General features: G+C 36.0%; 1 protein-coding gene across 8 annotated transcripts in view; it reads left to right on the top strand.

The window, feature by feature from the left end:
• CACNA2D1 (calcium voltage-gated channel auxiliary subunit alpha2delta 1) overlaps window positions 1–24,364 on the top strand; it is a 419,572-nt gene that overhangs the window by 273,035 nt on the left and 122,173 nt on the right. For all 8 annotated transcript variants that reach the window (XR_012838476.1, XM_075771894.1, XM_075772138.1 and 5 more), the window contains exon 7: window positions 17,496–17,627. Coding sequence is in view for 7 of the 8 variants with exons in the window: in XM_075771894.1 (XP_075628009.1) it covers window positions 17,496–17,627 (132 nt within the window). In the remaining variant the exon portion in view is untranslated. The remainder of the gene's footprint in view (window positions 1–17,495; window positions 17,628–24,364) is intronic.

Consider the following 24,364-nt stretch of genomic DNA (forward strand, 5'->3'; position numbering starts at 1 on the left):
AACCATCTAGTCCAACCTCCTTCTCAAAGCAGAGCCAACTAAAGCAGGTTGCTCGGAGCTGTGTCCAGATGGATTTTCAGTGTCTGCAAGGATGGAGGTTTATAGTTAAAATCTCTTCTAGACAGTTCTTTCAGTCATCTTGTTTATAAATAATTAAGTCTTTTGTTTTGCAGGAATACACTCTTTGATAGTACTGAATAGAGGGTAAGAAACACATGAGAAAGCTTTCTAGGTCTTGTGTTTCAGCAGAGTTGAAGAAAATGAAGATGTTCCACACTATCAGAGTCACAAGACAATATTGACTAAAATGAAAGTTTGTTTTTCTTGCATCCCCCTACCTACCTCCAAACATTTTTGAAAGGATGCTCTAGAAGTTTCCTATTAGCAGATACAGCATGGCTCTGTGTGTGTGTGTGGGGGGGGGTGGTTGGGGTTTCTGGAGCAATAGCTGTAATGACACAGGTTTTTTTCAGGAGATGTGCGTCAGTTTTGCTTTATGGCACTGATAATTTATTTACTACTGATGTTTCAAGCTCACTTCTCTGAAGGTTGGCTTGACTTAACACTAGTATTGACTTCAACTATCATCGCTATGTGCAGATAGAGATATGGGAAAGGAGAGAAAAAGGGGTAATACAATGAGTGCTTTTGAACTTTCAATGAGGGGGCTGATTGTCACTGAGCTAAATTCATCTTTTATCTCTTAAGATTAGAATTGTAATAGGACTGACATTTCTTTGCTACTTGCTCAGATAAGTTGTATGATTTATGATCTTTCATGAATGATCCATTAGCATTTTTCATGCATTCTGGTAGTTAAACTTTCTAAAGACAGAAATATTACTTGAGTGTTTAATTTCACTGCTTGAGGTCATCTCGAAGTCACTGAACTGAATGATGAGGGAGATGACCATTGTCATTACACAGTGGTCTAAAGAAGGGTAAGCCAGAGTTCCTGTATTAGAACTTTGCTCTGTTTTTCTTTCAGATATACTCTGCAGAACTAAAAAATAATAATTAAAAATCTAACAATGTTATATGTGCAGATATTGTGTTGGTATTCAGTTTTGCTATTCACATTGGAGGGAAAAAACCTCTCAACCTAATATACAAATATGCATTAATCTCAGCGAGACTACTCTCATCAGTAAATTTGTATGCCTACGTTGCTGATGCATTTGCTGATTCAGTTTTTACTTGGAGATCCCACTGAAGAGTGCACTATATGCAATATTTAGCATAATATAATGCCAATTAAATCAGTGGATACAGTCACTGGATGAAATGGTGAATTATGTCCTGATTTCAGACCCAGGGAATTCTAAAAAATGTAATGGTAAACTCTGGTTTTTTGCTTTTTTTTTTTTTTTTTTTCTCACAGAGAATACAAACAAATATACCAGTTTATTTTTAGGGTTTTTTAGTCTAACAGCATCTTGCTGGCTACAAACAGTGACAGCTCTAGGCAGATGAAGCAAGATCATGAGCAAAATATAAATTGCCAGAATGGCTAGTGGAAGCCTAGAGTAGCACTGAAGTAATATGCAACTCGAGGGAAAATTAAGTAGCTGTTCATCTCAACTTCTTCCTGCTCCACTGTGAGAACTGTATTTTTCGTCTTAACCATTGATCGAACTGATTACTCACTGCTTTTACATATATATACATACATATATCTATATATATGTGTATATAACTGTATATTTACATAATTATTTATGCAATGTATATAATTATTGTGAGGAAATGAGGTGTTTGATATTTGTTCAAATGTTGTATTTTTTGCCTGGTCTGTGAATCCCAGGTTGGTACTGGAACACAGATCAGTTTTCTTTGCTGATCAACATTTTTTTTTCTGGGTGTAGTTTTTAAAATTCTAGCATTTTTTTCAATTGCTGACATATATTTTACACACATAAGATGTCATGATTTTTTAAACTACTTGTTCTATTTGAATCCACACATTCTAGAACTAACCTATAAATCTGTTCTTTCTAAAATTAAGCTTTGCCTTGAGCAGTTAAGGCTTCCCAGGCTTATTGGAATACAGGACTACTTCTGAGTAAAAAATCAGTCATTTTGATGCAAAGTGTCAGTAATATATGTTTTGTTTATGTATAACAGTTGCGTCTTTACTTTTTGCCTAATTTTTAGCTCAGGAATGTGATGCTGATGTTAGTGATATGGGTACTACTTGTGTTTTAATCCTTAAAAACCCTTGATGTAGGTGGAAATGACATAAAAATAGGTAGATGATTGATAGTTTTGTGTTATAGAAGTGAGCTGGAACAATAATAAAATGCAGAAAATACAGAAGAAAGAGGATATTCAGTCTTTCTGAACATAGATTAAATATTAAAAATGAGTTTATATTATTTATTTTTATATAAAGTCTTCTTGTCTGTATATAAACTAATAAGTTGTTTGGGAATGGTGCTTTGTATTATGCAAGAGCTAAAGGCATTATCTAGTGATCCAACCAATGTATCATTCTGACAGCCTGCTGCAAGCTTGCATATACATCTCTAAAGGGATAACTGCTGATTTTCCTTTTATTCTTAACCAGTAGATCCATATGGAATAGTGAAATCTGAATTCCATTTTGGGGAGGTTTTTGGGGTTTTTTGGGGTTTTTTTGTTTTTTGGGGTTTTTTCGCTGTTTTTTTTTTTTTAATCTGAGTCTACCTTTACTTCTTTTTAATCCAGAAGACATTAAATATTTAAAATGTATTTAGCTACAAATGATGTATATATGCCTTTTTAATAATTTTTTATGTTGATGTTTAGATGATAGAAAATGGCACAAAATATAATATGTGCAATTTGTCAAAGATCTTTCCTTATGCATCTCTGCAAGAAGCTTTGCATATGGTGCTTACATGACATAGTTGGTCATATGAGGTTAATATTTTATTCCTTGTTTCTCTTCTGAATAATCAGTACTAATTTTTGTTAGCTAATTTCATGAAATACTTTCTACCTGTCTAACAAGCATTATTCTTGACTTACTGTCTTGAGATGTCTCATTCATCGGTTCTGATCATTGATCTCTCCCAAAAAAATGTTTTCAATTTTTTGGTATCTCACTACACGCCTGAGCAAAACACACCTTTTCAGCTAATTTGTCAGTAGGTGGGTTCCTGCATTACTTTATCTTTAGTTCTTCCATTTATCGGCAATAAAATTTCCTTCCATTTTCAAATTATTCCTTAATTTGATCTGATTTCTCTGACACAGATAGGTAACAGGGAATGAGAGGTCAGAGGCAGAGGGACATTGAGCAGTTGGTTTTATTTTTAGAAACCAGGAGGACAGTAGGTAATTGAGGAGTATGGCAGAGCTCTGCAATAGCCGCTGGTTTTGTTCTGCTCCTGATACGGTTTGTCCCTCAATCCCCTGCTCATGTTTGTCTTAATATGTCATGTCTTAGTTCTCACTGTGAAATTTTCAAGACATGAAAGGTTCCTGTTTATGTGATTAGATTGTACTTAGCAAAATGAAAGCATAATACATTAATAAATAACTAATTAATCACGACAAATTACATAGCTATAACACTTCTCTTTTCCATTCCCTTGCCTTTGGGGTATGGTCTTCTGAGCAGATGATGGATAGCTTGTCTCCTTTTCCCTTTTGTTGTATGCTGTCATGAAGCGTGAACTGGATGCCTTTGACAATATTTTATGCTTTGCTATGGCATAAGCTGTCAAGAAGGGGGGCAGGGGACAGATACCTGATGATTACTCACTAGGTCATACACCTGAAATCTCATTTGGTAAGAAAAAAATTGTCTTTGTTAGTCTTACAATGTGTCTTTAGATATTGTCCCTGAAGTAAGTTGGTAGGTGTTTGTTGTCCATAACATTTGTACCTTGCTAGTTTTTTGGTTCCATCTTATAGATAACTGATGGAATATAATATTTTTTTCTGGTTTCTACAAAAAATAGAGATGTCTCATTTAAAACAAGAAGAATTCTTTGAAACTTTTCTTTTTTTAATTTCTTGTCTCTAAAACCATCTTTTAAAAATTCTGCCAGTGATTGCAAGCCTGGAGATCTGAAATAAAAAAAAAATACTACATATATTGACATGGAAAAGTAAATTTTGTTTGACAGCTCTGCAAGCATTGGTCAATGTTCCAATTGTTGGATTGATGCTTTGAAAAAAATTCATGAAGTAGTTTATTTACATATGACTTTTCTGACACGAGTTTACAACTGCAAAGGGGTAGCCAGATGTTGACTTGTAAACAATGCAGAAACTACTTACATCATAAAGCTGCTTTTGTGCCAAAATGCCACAGCACGTCAAGAAATCACTCAAAAGACCTTCAAGATGTTAAAGTTTGTTACTGAGATCTGACAATACACATTAAGAATAAATAATTTTTTCTATAGCTGAGGAAGATGCTTAGTAAGGTTATGATATGTCAAAGATTTTCATAAAAGTCAGTATTAGAATCAAAGTCAAAAGCGTGTACATCAAATTGGCATAGCACCAACGCCTTCAATGTTGTTAAATCAGTTTACGTAAGCCAGGGTCCCAGCTCTGGTTTCTTTACTGCTGGTGATGTCTTATTTTCTGAACCACTGTTATATGTGGAAAGCATTTAGAGAAACTGATTAAAGTGAAATGTAACTCTTGTATAGAGCATTATTGGATCCTTAAAGTGCCATAATTTCTTAACCTTGGTTTTGGGTTACATGTTGTAATGGTGAAAGAAATATTTATAAAATCATGGTCAGATTTTCAGTTGGTGTATGCTGGAATACAGTACCAGTGGCTTTAGTGAAAATATGTCCACTTGCAACAGATGGGAATCTGGCCATTAGTCTACAGAATATTTGTACCAAGAAAGCAATTGGGTTTTAGATGAGAAGCTGTATTGCTAAATGCGTACTCTTTGTTCATATGTATATAAAAATATGTATTTTGTTTGTTTTCGTCATGCTCAGGCCTACTGTAAGTTAAAGTTGAGTGTCCTCTCCTTTCTGTTATAATAGAAGATATAGCTATAGGTGGATCCAAACACATCTGCTGCTAGAGATGACTAGGGTGATGAAAATTGTGAGGTGACATTGTGGTCAAGACAGAATGACCCTTTTGAGTATGAAGCGAAGTATTGCTGGTTGACTCTGTGCTTTTGTTTAGCACTGAAAGACAAGTTGTTCTCCCTCTCAGCTATCTAATTTATTTGACCCTTCATTACTGTTTCATGAGAGCTGGCTCTAGCTACATTAGTATTTTAGATCAGATCAGAAATGCCTTTTGGAAGAAAACACCATTTGGTCCAAGTTACTGCACTGGACGTTGCTGAGCCGTCCCAGAGTGTGCCAGCTGGATTCCCGTCCGATGCAGCTAAACCAGAAGGTGCACTCGCACAGCGCATCTGACCTGCATCAATTCTTAATGGCCATTCAGGCTACAGCACAGATTAGATGTAGCAGAAAAAAGACCTCCAAATCCCATTTAATATGTATGTCACATCCCCAGCATCAACTGTTTCGATGCACAGACCTGCTTCCATTGTGCTATCACTGCTGGCTGATATAGGTGAAGCCACTGAAACCAGTACACTGTTAGAAAAGCAAGGTAATGAGTTTCTGACTTAGGGTAAGTCTTCTGTTGCTTCATTTTTATTATTTTTTTTTTAAGTTATGTGAAAAAAACCCCAAACCACTAGTTCTTTCCTTCTTCTTTTTTGAAACAATTGCTAAAATGGGTTGTTAGCAGATTTGGATCCTTATTTCCATGGAGTGTGTCTAAATTGATACAGATTGTCAGAGCATGATGGGATTTAGCTGGTGTTAAGCTCCTGGCATTCAGGTTTCCTTTCCTTCATTTATTAAATATGAAAGTTAAATACGTGTAGAAATGCCTGGAAGAGTGGGGTTGAAGTTTGTTATATTTCACTATGTGATATGACTCCTTAAAGCTTGATTTTAAATCCAGATTCATATTTTTATATCCTCCTCTCTATCCCAGGAAATATGGTACTCTGTATCCTCACTCCCTGAGTAGTTGAAAGTAGCTGTTTAAAATACTGTATGACTTCAGAGATCATTATTGTGCTTTCTTAACCATTTTGGTTCCTGATGCATTTTTTTCACTCCATAGCAGTTGTTCTACCCATGTCTGTATTTCCTTGATACCTTAGTCTCTTCCTGTTATTTGGAATGATCTATATAGAAACTCTTAGAAATCTCAAACCAAGCAGCTTCTTTGATTTTAAAATTCTATTTATGCAGTATTTACTAATTCAGAAAGGATTATGGCCCATATTATAATTTGGGAAGCTAAAGCAGCTAAAATTTAGTACAGTTCAAACCATTAGATTAGATATATATAAACTAATAAGATGTCGTCTTAAACCATAGAGTAGGTGTATATAAGGCGATAAGATTTTGTTCATCCCATTCCAGTTGTTTTCTGCAACTTTACTGCCTCTTCCTGTGATTTTATAGAATCACAAAATAAATTAAAAACAAGGAGACCTTCAGCAAGCAAATGATTATAAAAATGCGTTTCTGTTTGGACATTGTTTGTGGAACACTCAAAGAGCTGCTATATTGGGTGAATAAAGCAGCGAACACAGAAAATTCAGATGAATCCTAAGAGAGTACTTATGGCATGGATGCAAAACAAAAAATTACAGAGAAGCTTAATTTTACTGTGTTCCTGAAGATCCTTTTGAGTCTTTTATTATTTCAAAGGCATTCTGAGTTTTATGAAGTGATTTGTAAGGGTGATGGTTTTTTTTTCATTTGCTTAAAAAATCTAAGTAATAAGTCCTGGCTCCTAATTCTGTGATCTGCTTCTTGCATTAGACTGAGAGCAGCTGAACACTGAAGGGCTGCACTGTTCTGAAGATGAAGGATGAAATCAGTTCCCTGTACAGTAAAGGAGTTTTGTCATGAACTTCAGGGATGCCAGGGTTCATGCCAAGAGTGGAATTCAGCTTGGCATCTCTGAAGCAGAGGACCAAGAGTCTGTCTCTTGTTTCTCATAGATTGAATGTTAAAGGTGAAATAAAAATAATATATTTTTCCTCTAAAGATACAGGGAAAGTCTTTGTTTACAGCAAGATATAGCAATGTCTTCAGAGAGAGGAGAACCTCTGTTTGTACAGGCAGCCAGTTTTGAACTTTCATCTTTCTAGTACCTTATAGCTTCTTCCTCTTTAAGAAAGAAGAGTTTTATTCCTATTCCCTCTATATAACCTGGAAAACAAAACACCAAACCAAGCTTATTTAACAGTTGAGGTACAATATCTATGATGATGCTAGGCTATAGAATGACAGTTTTCTATTTTAATTTTATGTTCTGTTTCTGAGAAGGCATAATGCAGCAGAGATGTTTCATCTGTTGAAGAGAGCGGACTTCTTCCTTGGGTAGCTGAATTTTAGAAAACATCTGTAATCTTCCTCTTTGGTGCAGCCTTTGGCCAAAACCACCACCAACAAACCCAACAAAAGTAAAGGTTCAGGAAATGTCATCATTTTTAGTCCGCAAGACTTGTCCATGACATGGTTGTGAATATTGTCAAGGAGCAGGAGCTGTCACATCTGTACCAGCTCAGGTTATGAAACAGACCTTATCTCATCATCATTTTTCTCACGTTTCCTGCTTGTGCATTGTATTCCCCTCACACTCGGTGTGTCTTGGATTTCTGTTGCCAGAGATACATTTAGATAGATTAAACCAGCCTGCTATTCATTAATATTTCATTTATATGGGGATTAGATTAGAATCCATTAGCCAAATCCACTGTATTATTTTAATATTTATTAAAATGCCTTAAACCTCAGAAAAAAATATTGTCTATGATATATAAATGTTCTCCATATATGATATATATAATACATAGATATAATTTTATAACATAATTATTAATAACATATTTAAAATATAGATTTTATAATATGTAGAACATACATGTGTATGTACTATATATCAATATATATTAATTTAGTAAAATTATGCATGGCTTATTTACAAACATTTAATATGTATTAATTAAAAATTAATAAGAAAAGCGATTTAACTTCCAGTTCTTGTGCTGCACTAACTCTTGTGCTTCTGTATAAAACTGAGTTTTGCTTTGTTTGTGATTACTACATTTCAGCTTCTAAAAGGACCTTTTCTTTATTTGTAACAAAGGGTAATATCATAGAATCATAGACTGGATTAGGTTGGAAGAGACCTTAAAGATCATCTAGTGCCAACCTCCTTGCCATGAGCAGGGACACCCTCCACCATATCCGAATAGGGCAGAAAACAGCTTTTTCCTTGACAAATCCAATTCTTAATGTATTAGTCTGTGTCATTCCTTCATTCAACTGATCAAGCTCTCTCTTAAAAGATCTGGGCTCCTTGCTCATGTCTCCTGTCAGAAGGCCATTCTAAGACCTTCTGCTCTAAAAGAGACCTCCTAATTACCTGCTCTAATTTATTCTTGAGTAGTTTATGCCAATTTGTTATTGTTCCAATGCCATCCTTGTGCTTACCTACCTTTTTTAGCTGGGTCTGACTCTACCTCATTTTTCTACTCTATATTCCTCATATTCTTTGTCTCCTTTCAGAAGACAAGTCTTCTGTTCTTCACCAGGTATCTTAGTGACCATTTTCAGGACTTTTTCCACTTGCAATTCATCTCTTTGGCATAATGGACAAAACAAACACACAATATCCCAGACAATGCATCAAGTGATCTTTATCTTGTTGTATTAACATATCTCTGTTTTTGCTAGAGATATTTGTGCTTTCCAGTTTACTGTGGCTGGGGAGTAGGTAGAAGGAATTGCTCATGATGGCCAACATACATGTTGTAAGAAAAAATTTGCGAACTTTTTAATAGGTGATATACATAGAATCATAAAATCATAGAATGGTTTGGGTTGGAAGGGACCTCAAAGATCATCTAGTTCCAACCCCCCTGCTGCGGGCAGGGACACCCTCCACTAGACCACGCTGCCCAAAGCCCCATCCAATGTGGCCTTGAACACTTCCAGGGAGGGGGCATCCACAGCTTCTCTGGGCAACCTGTGCCAGTACCTCACCACCCTCACAGTGAAGAATTTCTTTCTAACATCTAATCTAAATCGACCCTTCTTCAGCTTAAACCCATTACCCCTTGTCCTGTCACTACACTCCCTGATAAACAGTCCCTCCCCATCTTCCTGTAGGCCCCTTCAGGTACTGGTAAGCCGCAATTAGATCTCCCCAGAGCCTTCTCTTCTCCAGGCTGAACAACCCCAACTTTCTCAGCCTGTCCTCATAGGAGAGGTGCTCCAGCCCTCTGATCAGCTTTGTGGCCTCCTCTGGACTCGCTCCAACAGCTCGATGTCTCTCCTGTACTGAGGCCCCCAGAGCTGGATGCAGTACTCCAGGTGGGGTCTCAGGAGAGCGGAGTAGAGGGGCAGGATCACCTCCCTCGACCTGCTGGTCACACCTCTTTTGATGCAGCCCAGGACACGGTTGGCTTTCTGGGCTGCAAGCGCACATTGCCGGCTCATGTTGAGCTTCTCATCAATCAATACCCCCCACATAAAGCGAACATGTGATAACATCTATAATGGGAATTGGCAAAATAGTTTAAAAATTGTAGAAAGCATGAGGTAGGAGAGAGAATATTTTTGCATGAGTTGGCCCGTTTCTAGCTCTTTTCCTTCTTTCTTTACCCAGCTACTGCTAAAGATTTACTGATTTTGTAAGGTGCTCTAAAGACTGGAAAGTTATTTAAGTGGTGGTACCCTGGCAGAATGAAGACAAAGTTTATTAAATTATTCCAGAGCAGCATTTCCAGATAGTCTTTTGATTGGTTTTGTTTGGTTTTCTTAACACCTAATTAATTTTTTTTTATAGAGAGAAGGCTTCATTAAAGATCAAGCATATCTCTATAGCTAGTTTGAGTGTCACTATGATATCCTTTGAAATTATAACAAAAAATTAGAGCAAAGTGAAGGAAGACCAAAGTTAATATGTGTAATATAGTCATCATTACTTTCTAAGTGGGTGTTTTGTTGATATTTAGTCCCTGATATTTTCATAAAACCACAACATACTCATTTAAAAATAATACTTCATCTGTTGTTTTTAAAGAAGGAATTATTTACGATTAGAAGATCTACTCTGAAGTCACCTATAAAAACTAATAACAAATAGTAAAAAATCAAGAGGTGCTGTAATTAATTAACAAGTTCATTCTGTTTTTCATTTACTTAGGTTCTTACACTGTACATAGCTCTGCAAAATCTGAAAGTCCTCCAGAACCACTCTAATCAACAGTATCATTAAAAAAACAAAAAACCCCTAGAGAACTATATGGTTATTTACGCTGGGTACTATTCCATTCTAGGATGCATGCTGGTATATTTTGATATTAAAGGAAGCAAGGCAAAAAAACAACATTCATCCTTCCCAACTTATAAGATGCACAAATGCTGTTTTCGGCAATAAGTTGCAGTATATAATATGGGTTTCTTTTGTGTTTTATAGAGATAAGTAACTTGGGGAAAAATTATGAGTGTGTGCTGAAGAGTCTATGACTCTGCATTGCATTAATTCTTTTTTTGTTGAGCTATAATAGAAGCTTAATTCCATCTTCTCTTCTTGACATTTTTATTCTCATTTCCTTCTCCTGGGCGTTTCTTATTTTAACGAGCTTTCACTGTGCTTCTCCAGCTATCAGCATGTGGCGGCTAAGCCAGTCAGCAGACAGCGTATGGCATTGCCAATTAATTTACTTGATTTGACACAGACACAACAGTATGCTAGACTTCAGTGACTTCTGCAGAAAATTATTTATAGAAGTGTCTGGGACATAATGTCACATTTCTAATGGGGAGTAGAGAAATTGTTCATTTAAAGTAAAAAGTACATGACATTTTATCATTTATTCTTTTAATTAAGAGTGTAAAGTATCTACTCTATAAAATTTTCTTTCAGCAATCTTAGATGTTGAAATTATTTGATTTCATTATTGTTCCATATGCTAAAAATTGTATTTTAATACTTCACTTTTTATGCACCATTGAATGCACATTACCCAAACAGTTCTGATTATCCAGTAATTTCAGTATGATAGGAAATACAAATGCTATTTTCAAAGCAAGATTTTGTAACTGATTTATATAGATAAGATCCAGCAGAGCATCACTTGAAGTAATGACCTATCCAATTAGAAATGCCATTATATAATAGCTATTGTATGTTAAATTTTAAGACTTTTTTTTTCCTGCCATGCTTTGAATGAAAATAATATATTTCCTTTGCATTCATAAATCCTTGTTTTGATAAAAATGAACAAACCTTATTAATTTTGTAATATTAGTTGTAATTTTTTACCTTTCAAAGTACATAATTAATTCCTAATGTAGTAAACCTACACACAACAGAACACTCAAGTCAGGTGGTGGATGCTTTCAAAACTAAATACAAGTTATTACAATGTGTGCAACTAATCTGCTAAATTTGGTATTACCGAATATGTGTGCAAACTACATTTAAAGCATGCAATTTGTAGATACACGCTCCCATGATCCGCACCTGTATCTCACTCTACCAGTGTAAGTGGATGGAAGTGCATCCTTTGGAGCTCTGATTTATTTTCTTAACCTCTATAGAGAGATTGGATAACCACCACCCCAGTTCTCAGAATTTTTCTATTATTCTCTTTTAACTGGTTTCTAATCAGCTATGATTTTTTAATTTTTTTTTTTATGGATGACTGTTTTGAGTTAGACACTTTCCTGCAGTTTTCTATGGAAAACCTAAGTATCTGAATTCAGATTTCTGATTCCACTCTGAGGACCAGTTACCTTGGAGACAGTGTTCAGTTTGGAGCCACTATAATCTTTCCTTTGCTCTGGCCCTTTGCTCATGCTGAACTTTGCATGGGAGAAGTAGATGGCTTAAGACGTGTCTAAATTTGAAGGGTGGAAGTTCAAGTTACTACCAGAATAGTTATTTGAATATATATATATATATATATATATATATATATATACACACACTTGGGAATTACAGAGAAAGTGCGTGTGTGTGTGTGTGTGTGTAAGTCAGTGCAAAAATCTAATTAAAAATACCTTAAAATAAAAAGATTACTCCTTCTTAAACCAGCGTAAAATGAAATGGAAGTGCAACGTTCCAATCACAGTTGAGACCATGTAACATTCTATGTAAATTAACATAAACCGGAAGGGATGTGATCTTAAAAAAAAAATATAGTGAAACACATAAATCATAAAGAAGATTAGTTTATACCTTCAGTAGAGTTTCTATAATGTCCGATTGGCATGGCTACAGATGGAAGCGTCTGTGTCAGCACACGTATATACGAAAATGTGCACTTGCAAATGTATTGTCCCTCTGTGCCCACTTTTAAATACCATAATATTTAATTGAAAATATATATTTCATTCACAACAATAGCAAGTCAGTGTTATGTTCAAAGAAATCACTGAGTCAACTTCATTAAACAGGATATGAAAGTGTAATACATTCCTCACACTAAAAGAAGATTAATGGACTGCTGAGGAGCTCCCTTCTGTTCTACCCAGCATATGTGTAGCTGCCACATCAGGGAACAGCAGCTGACATATTTTCAGACATAGTAAATAGCTCCCAGGCTTTTCAAATAAAATTGTACTCTGCCTTGTATGCAGGCCAGGGCCTATACATTGAATAAATCATCAGAAGTGTATTCCAGGTTTTTTTAAAGAGAGCACGGTAGTGCTCTCTATTTTTTATTGATTGCATTTGCAGAGGAAAATTGAATCCATTCCTTGTCAAGGCCCCTAAACCTCATGTCATAAAGAAGAGGGGAAAAAAGGAAAAGATGGATGGAGTTCAGTGGAATTAGCCAGCAAGAATGATGTTTCCTATTGTGTGATGATAAATTTTATTTTTTCATCTTGCCCATATCAAGTGAAAGGTAGCAGTTGAAGTACTTTGAAGTAGTAATCTTCAAAGACTTCTTTTAGCAGAATTGGAAATAAGCTTATTGGAGAGTTGTCTCCAACTACATTTTCTGCTAATTATCAGACACAAAGCTCTTTCCTGTATAGAAGTTAACTCAAAAGGAAAGGCGAATGTTTCTAGGATATACAGCATCTCAGTAACTGTGGCTGTAACACCTCTAATCATTTTATTTTAGTAAAATGCATTTTTTTTTAATAACAGAAAAAGAAATGAAATTCTCACAGTGTTCATGAAGTCAGTATAAATCCATGTCTCTCCAGTTAGGGTATTCTGACAGGTGCCATGGTCTCTGCTATGTGCTGGTGAAAGTAGCACTGCATTGATTTTTATGTGCAAATTGAGAATCATGATATTTTAGTAGGAACCATTTGAAGAATAGTTTTATGGCTGTTTATGAGTGGGTTTGCTTGCATTTCTTTGGTTCACAAGTTTCAAATTCATTGCTGTAGGCTTTAAACCAGAATCTAGTGGTATTGGTTTGAAATTGCCTATTACTAGAGGTATTGCATTAAAAAAAAAAAAAAAAAGAAAAGGAAAAAAAAAAAGAAAAGTAGGGGACTTGATTTACAGCTTGTCTTTTGAAATCCAGGGTATATTCCTTAGCAGAAGCAAAAGAGTAATATTAGTGGTGGAAAAACACTTACAGAAATAAAATATTAAAGCTAAAATTCCCGGCCTCTTTTTTCTTATTTACTGATTACTGGATTAGTCAACACAAATGTGGGTCATTCTATATCAAGTATATTTACATATAGAATGAAAACAAACAAACAAACAAAAAACCATGAATGAAAGGAGGAAGTTTGAATTACGAATAGCAAACTACTCCAGGAGTAATTGTTTTAATGATAGTACAATCAGCTGTTTACATATCAATTCCAGCAAATAAACTCTGTGTGTCTGTTCCAAGCACAAATTCTTGTTGTCATAATGAGAAAGTGAATTAAGAGGAAAGTGATATATGTTGAAGTTACATATGTGCTGTTAAAATTTAATTCTGAACTGAGATGTGCATACTTAACTATTAATTTCTTTATTACAGGAAGATATTTTTTTGGTACCTGAGCTATATTACATAGTGTTAATAGCCTTTTCCCAGATTTATTTCATTTTACTTCTGTTTGGATGCTCTGTTCTTGGTTTTCATCTTGAATCTCACATTATTTTTTTTAAGTATTATTCCAACTTCACGTGGGTTTTTTTTTCCCCCTTGCTGCAAGTTCTTGGATTTTTTTAAAGTATCGTGTTTGTCTCTGGGAGCAAGTTGTAGAGGAGAAGAAGGAAAGGGGAAGTGGGACATACATAAGATCATAAAACTCTATGAATATAAAGCATGACTTGTCCCACAAATATTACAAATAAGATCTAGCAAGCTATATTTCTTGCTTTATGACCTAATCTTAATGAGTGTAATAAAATTTTGAAATTATCAGTTCCAATATATCTGTTCAGTATTTAAATACTTTTAGTTATTTTACTATTTGTAGATTGTTTTCTTAGTTTATATTTTTTCTATGTGCATATATTTTAAATAAATATTTACATAGATATGAATTTGTATGTGCAGGGGTGTGCGTAAAAATATAGGTTCAAACATATATATAACTTTGCAATACATTTGTGGATGATATTAGAGAGTATTTGTAAATGTATAGTAATATGTTTAATGTATCTTTACTGAACATAATTTGTCAGTAAGCTTACTGTCTGAAGGAAATCCTCTCTTTAGAAATATTGTATCACATTTCATATGTGAAGAGTTTTTTTCATGGGGTGCATGGCCACCGATTTCAAAAAGCATTTATGAGCATGATGATTGATTAACTCAAAAACATTTTTTTCCTGATTACGTATTTTGCTGCATAGGGATGGCAGCGGTCTGACCAGGCTGGTAAGGTCACTGATAGATTTGGGGGTAGAGGCTGCAGCAATTTTAAGTAAGGTCACAAGGCCAAAGAAATGCATTGGTTTATATTGTTAGGGGGCTTGGAAATTCATAGAGGACCCTGAAACCTAAATGCTTTGTCAGCCGGCAAAGAGGTAAGAATTATTGTCTGCCATGTGCCTTAAGTAAGTGTCCTAAGCTCCAGTGCCCTAAATACCACCAGGAACCATTGGCATAGGCTTCCACCGGGCCAAGTACTCTGTACTTCAGATGAGGAAACTGTAACATGAAAAAAATCAGAAATCAAGCACGGCAGGAAATTCTTGTCTGAGTAAGTCAAGGACAGAGCTTCTAATGACTTCACGGAGCCACTTCTGGAAGTCAGATCTGAAACAAAGTCAAGTTTAGAAAGTCAGTACATAATGCTTAATTACACAGTAGATCAAACTGGATTTAAAAGATAATTGAACAATAACCATTTTAAAATGATAGTTAACTTCTCATGCTGCCTCAGGGAATTATTCCTCTTTCTTAAGTAAACATATATATTTATAATTATCTACTTGACAAAAAGACAGGTATATAGTACAAGCTTATTGCTTACACGGAATCTCAACAGTTGGAAATTTAATTTGATATTTCTATAAAAAAATATATCTTGAGAGAGTAATATTATCTTAAAATTACTTTGCAAAAAAAACAGATAAACCTTTCTGCAAAACACATGCTGCAGCAATTTTCCCCTTAACCTTTAAAAACAAGCCTATACAATTTAATGTTGTGATCTCATTTCTCTAGTACCTGTTAACAATCTCACTTTGGAAATGGGCTGTCAAATGTTAACTTTCAACCTCTCCTTATTTTTATTGTTTCTTTTTTTCATGGCAGCAGAGGGCTAGAACGTAGACTTAGATACCAAATCTTGTCCTGTGGTGCCACTCAGATCCTTAAACGTGAATTGGTTTTATTTCAGCTTGACTCACCCATTTGCAAGAGAAGTTGAATTTTCTTTCCTTTGTGCAATACAATAGCATAAGCAGGCTCTGTATTACAATGTTAACTTTTGTAGGATTTATACCTACATCTTTAGCTGTTTTCAAATGTTGGGGGTTTTTTCCCCTCTAGTTCCCTTTCCATTCTTGGCTTGCTAATCTAGGTGTTTCAGTTTTAGAAACATTGCTTACAATGCCATTAAGCCACACAAAAGAATCAGTAACCAAACCATCAAAAAGCCCTTGATTTTTCTAATTAACTGAATACTTGCTATTGCCTAACATTATTAAGATTTTTTTTGAGGAAAATAATGAGATTTTACAGCTGGTTAAATCAGATGAAAAGCACGATTTATCATAGGTTGTATTGTAAGGTATTCTGTATCACAATAAAATTTCATTGACTACTGACTATAGTCAATCGAATATTACTGTAGCAGTGTTCATCAATTTTAGAGTAAGCTTCCCAATGCATCTGTCATGCTTTAACCCCAGCTGGCAGCTAAGTACCACACACTGCTCACTCACTGCTCCCCCTCTGCGGTGGGATGGGGAGGACAATCGGAAGAAAGAGGTAAAACGTGTGGGTTGGGATAAGGACAGTTTACTGGGACAGCAAAGGAAGAGGAAGAGAACGACAGTACTTAGAATATACAAAATGGGTGATAAAGAAATGCAATTTGCTCACTGCCTGGAGCTGATGCCCATCCCATCCGTGAGCGGTGGCCCCTCCTCCCTGGCCACCTCCTTTGTACACTGAGCATGATGTCATACGGTTGGAATATCCCTTCGTCTAGTTTGGGTCACCTGTCTGGCTGTGTCCTCTCCCAGCTTCTTGTGAAAATTAACTCTATCCTCGTGAAAAAACAGGAAAATATCTTTTTTCAAAAAGACATAGAACATGTGAATTTATTATATATTTGATTAATTGTATGACATATTTGTTTGATTAAAACAAGCATCGGTGCAGGACAACTTTGTGAATGTAACTTTCTGTATAGCTGGCCACATAGTGTTTAGCTGAAATGTGAATTTCCTTGTATTTTAAGTTCACTGTGGAACTGACCCAACTCATAAATTGTCACGTTCACGTTGCTGATCTTTCTGTAAGTGATCACATCTATGAACATTAAGATAATGAGTACTATTGTGCATGCAGCCCCACCTTAATACTACAATTCAAATAACTCGTCATTGTCTTTTTCCCATATAATCCTCTTACAGCATCCATTTGGAAAGGGACATTTTTATTACCTTTATAACAGGTATATACCTACTTTTGTTGATGTCATTCTAGTTGTTCTTATTGCAGTAACAACTTGATATGCTTCCATTTGTTTTTCTATAACTGGGAAGTGCAACTAGAGTGACCTTTCAGAAAGAGTATTTGCAGAAGATATTGGTGATGCAAATAAGCCAACAGTCATTGCATACAAATAATGCAATGGGAAGAAAAGAACATGAGGAACTTTAAAAAAATTCCCAAGGAAGAGGAGTGTGTTTCTTTAAATATACTTTGTGGATTAGTTAAACGAAATGTTATTACTTTCTGCAATAGTTCAGTTTGCTTTTCATAGTTATCACTGCTTGTGTTAGGATGTAACTTTGTAATATCAAATATGTTTTGTCTTTGACAGCAACGATAGTGTTAAATGAACTCAACTGGACTGCAGCGTTGGATGATGTATTCAAGCGGAACAGAGAAGAAGACCCCACTTTATTATGGCAGGTTTTTGGTAGCGCAACTGGCCTCGCTAGGTATTACCCAGGTAACTGAAATCTCCTAAAGAACTGTCCTATGCTACGTATCCCCTTAAAAATATTATGAATTATTTACCAGCAATAAAATACAACTAAAAATTTCTTTCTTACGTAGATGCAGTTTCTGTATATCAGAAGTAACTCAATGACCATGAAATTACTCTGGCCTAAAGCTAGTATGAGGGGGAAGAAACTGGGGGTGAAATATGTAACTAGTATTTTTTACAGTAAGAGGAACAGAAGATGATGTCCTTTGAAAAGCTGAAGAGTTAAATTTTATTTTTCTATTGTTTTCTGTGTGATGTGTCAATAATCACTTGAATATTTGCCGGTGAGATTTTTGTACCTGCCTAGTATTAAAAATAGTGACTAGGTGACTAGACAGATAATTGTGTGGTTAAAGTCAGTGAAAATACGATTGCACCATGCTATCCTTATGTCGTGCAGAATCCATGATCTCTGACAATTATGTCTTTGCTATTAGAGCTAAGGTCAATGAATACAACTTGATTATTTCAACCAGCCTCTGTTCCACCTGTCGAAGAATCCCATTACTGCATCACACTAATTAATTTAAATAGATGTATATTTTACTGAATTTAGATCATCAGTAGCCTTAATTTGATTTTTGATGTGTAGTAGCTAATGGAAAGGCTCGGTTTATGGCAAGGCATACTGCTTATGCGGCTGCTGTTCTTGTTAAGTGATGCTGTTATCAATGACAGAATAATGTGTCCACTACACACAAGACAATTGTGTTCAGTGTCTTGTCTCTTGTTTACAATTGGCTAAGGAAGAACTTCGAGATCCTTTCCCTTCTGTTTATACAAGACTCTGTGTTTCTGAGGGTGAAGGGGATTATTCTAAAGCTGTTACCGTATCATTAGCACAATTGCTAGCACAGGCAGAGAAACTGCCTTAGGCTAGTTTACAGGAAGAATATTTCTCAGCATGTGAATCCTGTTTGTTTTGTCATGCTAGATGCTCATGAAATAAATACAGTGTGATGGTGCAGAAAAAATAATATTGAAAATGCTAATTTCATATTTCTTTTTTCCCAAGTGTTCTGTTTCAACGCTTTTGGGATGTATTAGTAGTCTGTTTGGGGTCACCATTTGTCACTGCTTACTATATAGTGATGTTGTCCAAGTGCTGAAAAGGAAGTGTTTCTTAAGTGCATCTCTGTGCCAATCTCTAGGAAATTAATTTTCAAGTGTAAGATTATCTCATACATTGAAAAATATATTCTTATGTCTACCTAACCTGTCTACACCAGTTGTGTACCAACACAGCACAAGAGCCTCAGAATCTCTATCTATTCTTCCTTAGAGCACCTCTATAAAATGGGAGAAGCTGGTTTTCCCTATTTTACAGGTGGATATGTTGCTTGTATATACTCCATGGAAACACAAATTTAAATTTAGTATAAAACTCAGATCCTCACACCTCCTGCTTGTTCCATAGCTAAATGTCCATGTCCTTATTAGCTGTCCAGTCCTGCCATTCATAAATTCCTGGGTAATTCCCTGATTTTAAATTCTGCACACATACAGAGTTACCTGGAGCAGTCTGACAGTCCTTAAGTTGTATGTGCGTTGTTCTGTGCGTTTTCTTTCCGCTTCCTTCCATTTATAGATCGGTAAGCCCTTTGGGTTTTTAATAGGTCTTTGTGCAAGGTTGTTCATCTTTCTCTTTGTAAACTCTTTGTCTCATTCTGACACACACAAATGTTCTGAAAATGAAATCAAGTTTCATATACTGGAATAGATGCTTTTCACATTTGCTTTTTGAAAATGATATTATAAATTCTAAAACATTGCTTCATTATATTGGCCTTAGGTAAGCCTGCTTCAAAGTGATTAATTTCTCCATAATGATGATATTTGTGAAAGAATTTGGAAGTATCAAAACCTAAAATTAAAATGCATAAATAAATCTACACATTGTTATCTGAAATATATCCATTCAGTCTTTCCTCCCTTAAAAAAAAATAAAAATAGTTAAAAGAAGATCTTTGGTACCTCTAAGCTATAGAGGGTGTCTTCCATCACAGGTTTCTTGAACTAATGTTTTTATCTGATAGTATCCCACTGCCTTGAGTAATGGGCTAGACGGTACATCAGTTCCAAGTAGGCTCTTGGGCTGTCCTTGTCACCATAGTAACCAGCAGCCTGAAGGGATCTTTCTGTGAGTGACCCCATGGGTGGAAAGTATGTGTGAAATATAAGATTATTTTTCTATTATATATATCCCGTTGTTTCCTATTTTTGATACAGTTGTACACTCCTCTAGCATCACATATATGATTTCATATGATTTGCAGCTGTGCTTTGTCTGCCTCTTTGGTACACTTGTGTTCCCTTGGCTCTATCAAGAGGACAAGACAGCTTTCTTCTGACTAGAACCTAGGTTGAGACACTTGGCAGTTCCTTTCCTCAGACCTTCTTCTTTACGCACTATAATAATTACTATTGGGCTTAGATACAATAGTAATTTGATTCAGTAGAATAAGAATAGGAAACTATTTTACGAAAATAGCTAATGGCACCAGGTAGAGGAGGTAATGGTGTCAAAGCATTTGCTTCCTTTAATGTTATGACTTAATTAGTCCATAAAATGTTCCTTATGCAAAATGCCGTTTTTACTGAGGAGAAAACCACATTCTATGTGGTGTTACCTTTGGTTTTGTTTTTGAGGAAGAAGAAAATATTTAATCCAGGCAAGCCAGATTTAGGAAAATATTTGTGTAGATGGATAGATGCAGATGTGCAAGAAAGCTAAGTATTAGAAATACATACATAAACACACATATATGTTGATATTTGCAGTGATGACAGAACCAGTGCCAAGCATAAAAGGGAACTGTACAGCAACCTCCTGTGTTTACCTTACAAGATGCCCCAATGGAAACATTAGAGACTGCACTGAGGTCAACTTCTCTCTTTATAGATTAATACATTACTTCATTTTCTTTATTAACTCTTTTTTTCCTAGAATATACTCAGTTCAGCTCTCATTCTCAAACATCAAGATAGAAATGGCAGAGAAGAGCCAAAGATGGAGAACACCTCAAACCTATTTTTTCACTTCTTTCAGTTAGGGTTTTAATCAGCTTGATTTAAAGAGTCAGTGTAAGTTTCCTCACACTGAACTTTTTCTTCTTTAAATTATTTAAGAAAGTGTGACTGGCCTAAAATAATTTTAAAGATTAGGGTGCTTAGTATCAATATTTTCATTAGTTTCAATGGCAGCGTATTTGTGAAGAGAAATGTTAAGCTCTATTACTGTGCTGGCAACCATCCATTTTGATATGAAGATGCCAAGAGCAATTTTGAGATTTCTATTAGCTATTCTGTGAGCTCTGAACAACTCAAGAGAAAGTAAATAGTAGTTTAATATAAGAACTCAGAAGAATAAACAAATAAAATGAAAGGAACTTTTAGGAAGGATGTAACATATACTCATCCTTACGTTTAAAGTTATATATCACAAATTAGTCTGTCTTTCAAGAGATGGTTCAGCATTGTAAGACTCCATTGTCCTTTTTACATACATTTATGGAGTTGTATCAGAATCAAGATAGGAATCTCTATCTTCAGGTGATAAAGATACCTGATAATATTCTTAATTTAAAAGGGAAGTGTAGAAGAGGTGGAAGCAAGGTCAAGTGACCTGGGAGGAATATAGAGACACTGTTCAAGCATGTAGAAACATGGTTAGAAAAGCCAAAGCCCACTTGGAGTTGAATCTGGTAGGGGATATGAAGGACAACAAGACCTTCTACAGTAACATCAGCAGCAAAAGAAAGACTAAGGAAAATATGAACTTGCTGTAGAATGTGGGCCTACTGCTCCCTGCTGGGACAGGGAACTTGTTGACAAAAGGCACGGAAAGACCAAGGTTCTCATTACCTTCTTTACCTCAGTCCTTACTTGTAAGACCAACCTTCAGTAACTGCAGGCCTCTGCAATCAGAGAGAAATTCTGGAGGAAGGATAACTTGCCCTCAGTGGAGGAGAATGAGGTTAGGGAACATTTAAACAAACTGGACATGCACAAGTCCTTGTAACCTGATGGGATGCACCCATGAGTATTGAAGGGACTGGTGGATGTCATTGCAAAGCTATCCTTGATTACCATTGAAAAGTCATGGAAACTGGGAGAGGTTCCTGAGGTTCTTTCTCTCCTGAGGAAACAAGTGTCACTTTTATCTTCAAGAAGAAGCATCTGGGGAACTACAAGGTGTCAGACTCACCTTCGTCCCTGGGAAAGTGATGGAACAAGTCCTCCTGGAAACTATTTTGAAGCATAATAAGGACAAGAAGGTTATTTTGAGTGGCAAGCATGGGTGAAAGGACAAATCATGCCTGATCAACCTGATAACTGTCTATGATGAGATGACAGACTTAGTGGATGAAGGGAAAGCAGTGATGTTAATTTGTCTTGACTTCAAGAGGAAATCTTTTCACCCTTTTTCCCTTAACATCCTCATAGATAAACTGATGAAGTATAGCTTAGGTAATGGACAGTGAAGTGGACTGTATGAACTGCCAGTCTCAAAGGGTTATGAGAAGTGGTATGAAACCCAGCCAGAGGCCAGTACAAAAGTGGTGTACCTCAGGTTTCAATACAATTCAACAGGGGGTAATGCTATTCAACATCTTCATTAATGACCTGGATGATAGGACAGGGTGCACCCTGAGCAAGACTATAGACGGTACAAAACTGGGAGTGGCTCATACATAAGATGGTTGTACTGCCATTCAGAGGGACCTCAGTAGGCTGGAGAGTTGAATTGACAAGAATCTCATTAAGGTCAACAAAGAGAAATGTGAAGTCCTCCTTCTGGTAGAGGAATAACTGCAGGCACCAGTACATGAAAGGGGCTGACCAGCTGCAAATCTTTACAAACACAACAAAACAAAACAAAACAAACCCCCCAGTCTGGAGGTCCCAATGAGCAAGTTGGACATGGCCAATGACAGCCTGGTCTGTATTAGGCAGAGCATTTCTAGCAAGTGGAGGGAGGTGGTCCTTCCCCCTAGCACTGATGAGACATGTGGAGTGTAAGATCCAATTCTGGACTCCCCAGTACAAGAGAGATAGGGACTTACTGAAAAAGCACAAAGATGATTAAGGACTTGGAGGAGGGGCTGAGAGAGTTACCTTTCAGCCTAAAGAAGATGAGACTCAGAGGAATCTTACAAGCCTGTATAAATACCTGATGAGAGGGTGAGCAGTCTCCATCATAGTAGAGTTTTCCTTTTCACTCTGTGTTTTCCTCTACTTCCAAAAGAAAACTTGGAAAAAAATCACTTAGAAATCTTAAAACTGTCGTTCAGAACAACAGAAACAACATCACATGTCATTGTTTTCATAAAATGAAAGTAAAATGCAAGTTTGCAGTATTTATCCAAATGAAAGTTTGCAGCATTTGTCCATGTAGAGAGTATCAGAGTACCAACACTGCTGGGACAGTATGGCAAAGGTACTCATCCACATGGAGAAAGCTTTTCTACTTACCTCCAATCTTACTCTATTTTGTAGAATTACTGTCAGTTCAGAAGTAACAGTGTACTCAGTGCTTGTTTTAGGAAGTAGGGCCTTATCTCTTATTTTTTCTTCAACACAAATACTAATGATGTGTGGAAAAGACCTGGTTAAAAGAAGTTGGACATACTGAGAACTCTTGGCACACGCAGTACTTGTGCTGGGGTCAGCTTCAGATGTCAGCCCAAGTCCACAGTGACAAGGCAGCTCTGAGGTCAGGCCAGGAAGTCCCTGAGTCAGGGTCAGGATCCACAGAGTACAATATAATGCACAGACATCCGCACAATGTAGCTCAGGCAAGGAGCAAGGGCTTGAGCTTAAATGAAGCTTCCGAACCAAGAGGTAGAGGCTCCCAGGAGATTTCTTGCAGCTTTTTGTCCCTTCCCTCTTCCCACATCAGTAATCCCAGGTTACACGTCTGCACCATGTAAACATGGGCTGGAATGTAGGCAGCAATCGCCTAGGAGGCTGCAGAGCCTGCTGGTGCATATAGGGCCCTTCATTTTTAAGGAAAAAACTGATTTTATCTGAAGAAATAAGCCTATTTGCATGCGACTACAACTTATTCCATAACCTCTTCTGATTTCCCTTAGTAATTTCCCTCTTGCGCAAAGGGGAAGTAACGTTTGCTGAAACAAACTAGCACCAGATACCTTCTTTCTGCTCAGAAACTAAATTGTATTTGTTGGCTTATTGATTAAGGATGAAAGGAAGACTCCATATGTTTTCTGTGTTCATCCATCAGTGCAAAAACTAGGTACAGGCCATGCAATGGTTGTTTGCAAATGATCTGAAAATTATTACACTGGATGTAATGAAGTTAGGTCACAAGTAGTTTGGATTCTGCATGATGAAAATATTCCATTCAAGTTACAATTGGCTATTCCAGCTGTCATTAACACACAGCTACTATTAACACATCAAAAAAATGTGAAATGTTACAGGTTTAATATACAATATAAGGTTGCTCAAAATATTTTCTGTGCAATGAATTTTTTATTTTTTTTTTTACTTTTAATTTTTCTTAACAATAACTAAAATATGTTAAAATTGTTAAGCCAAGTTAATAGACTGACTGGTGAAATTGTCAAGTCATTGAAATCAAATGGCTCAGACATTTTAAGTGAGTTTTTTCGCAGCCAACTGTAATGCCTCAGTCTTCATGTTACAAGCATATCATTACCAGAGGCATTTTT

The sequence above is a fragment of the Balearica regulorum genome, chromosome 1 (genome assembly GCF_011004875.1).
Source record: "Balearica regulorum gibbericeps isolate bBalReg1 chromosome 1, bBalReg1.pri, whole genome shotgun sequence".
Classification (NCBI taxonomy): Eukaryota; Metazoa; Chordata; class Aves; order Gruiformes; family Gruidae; genus Balearica; species Balearica regulorum.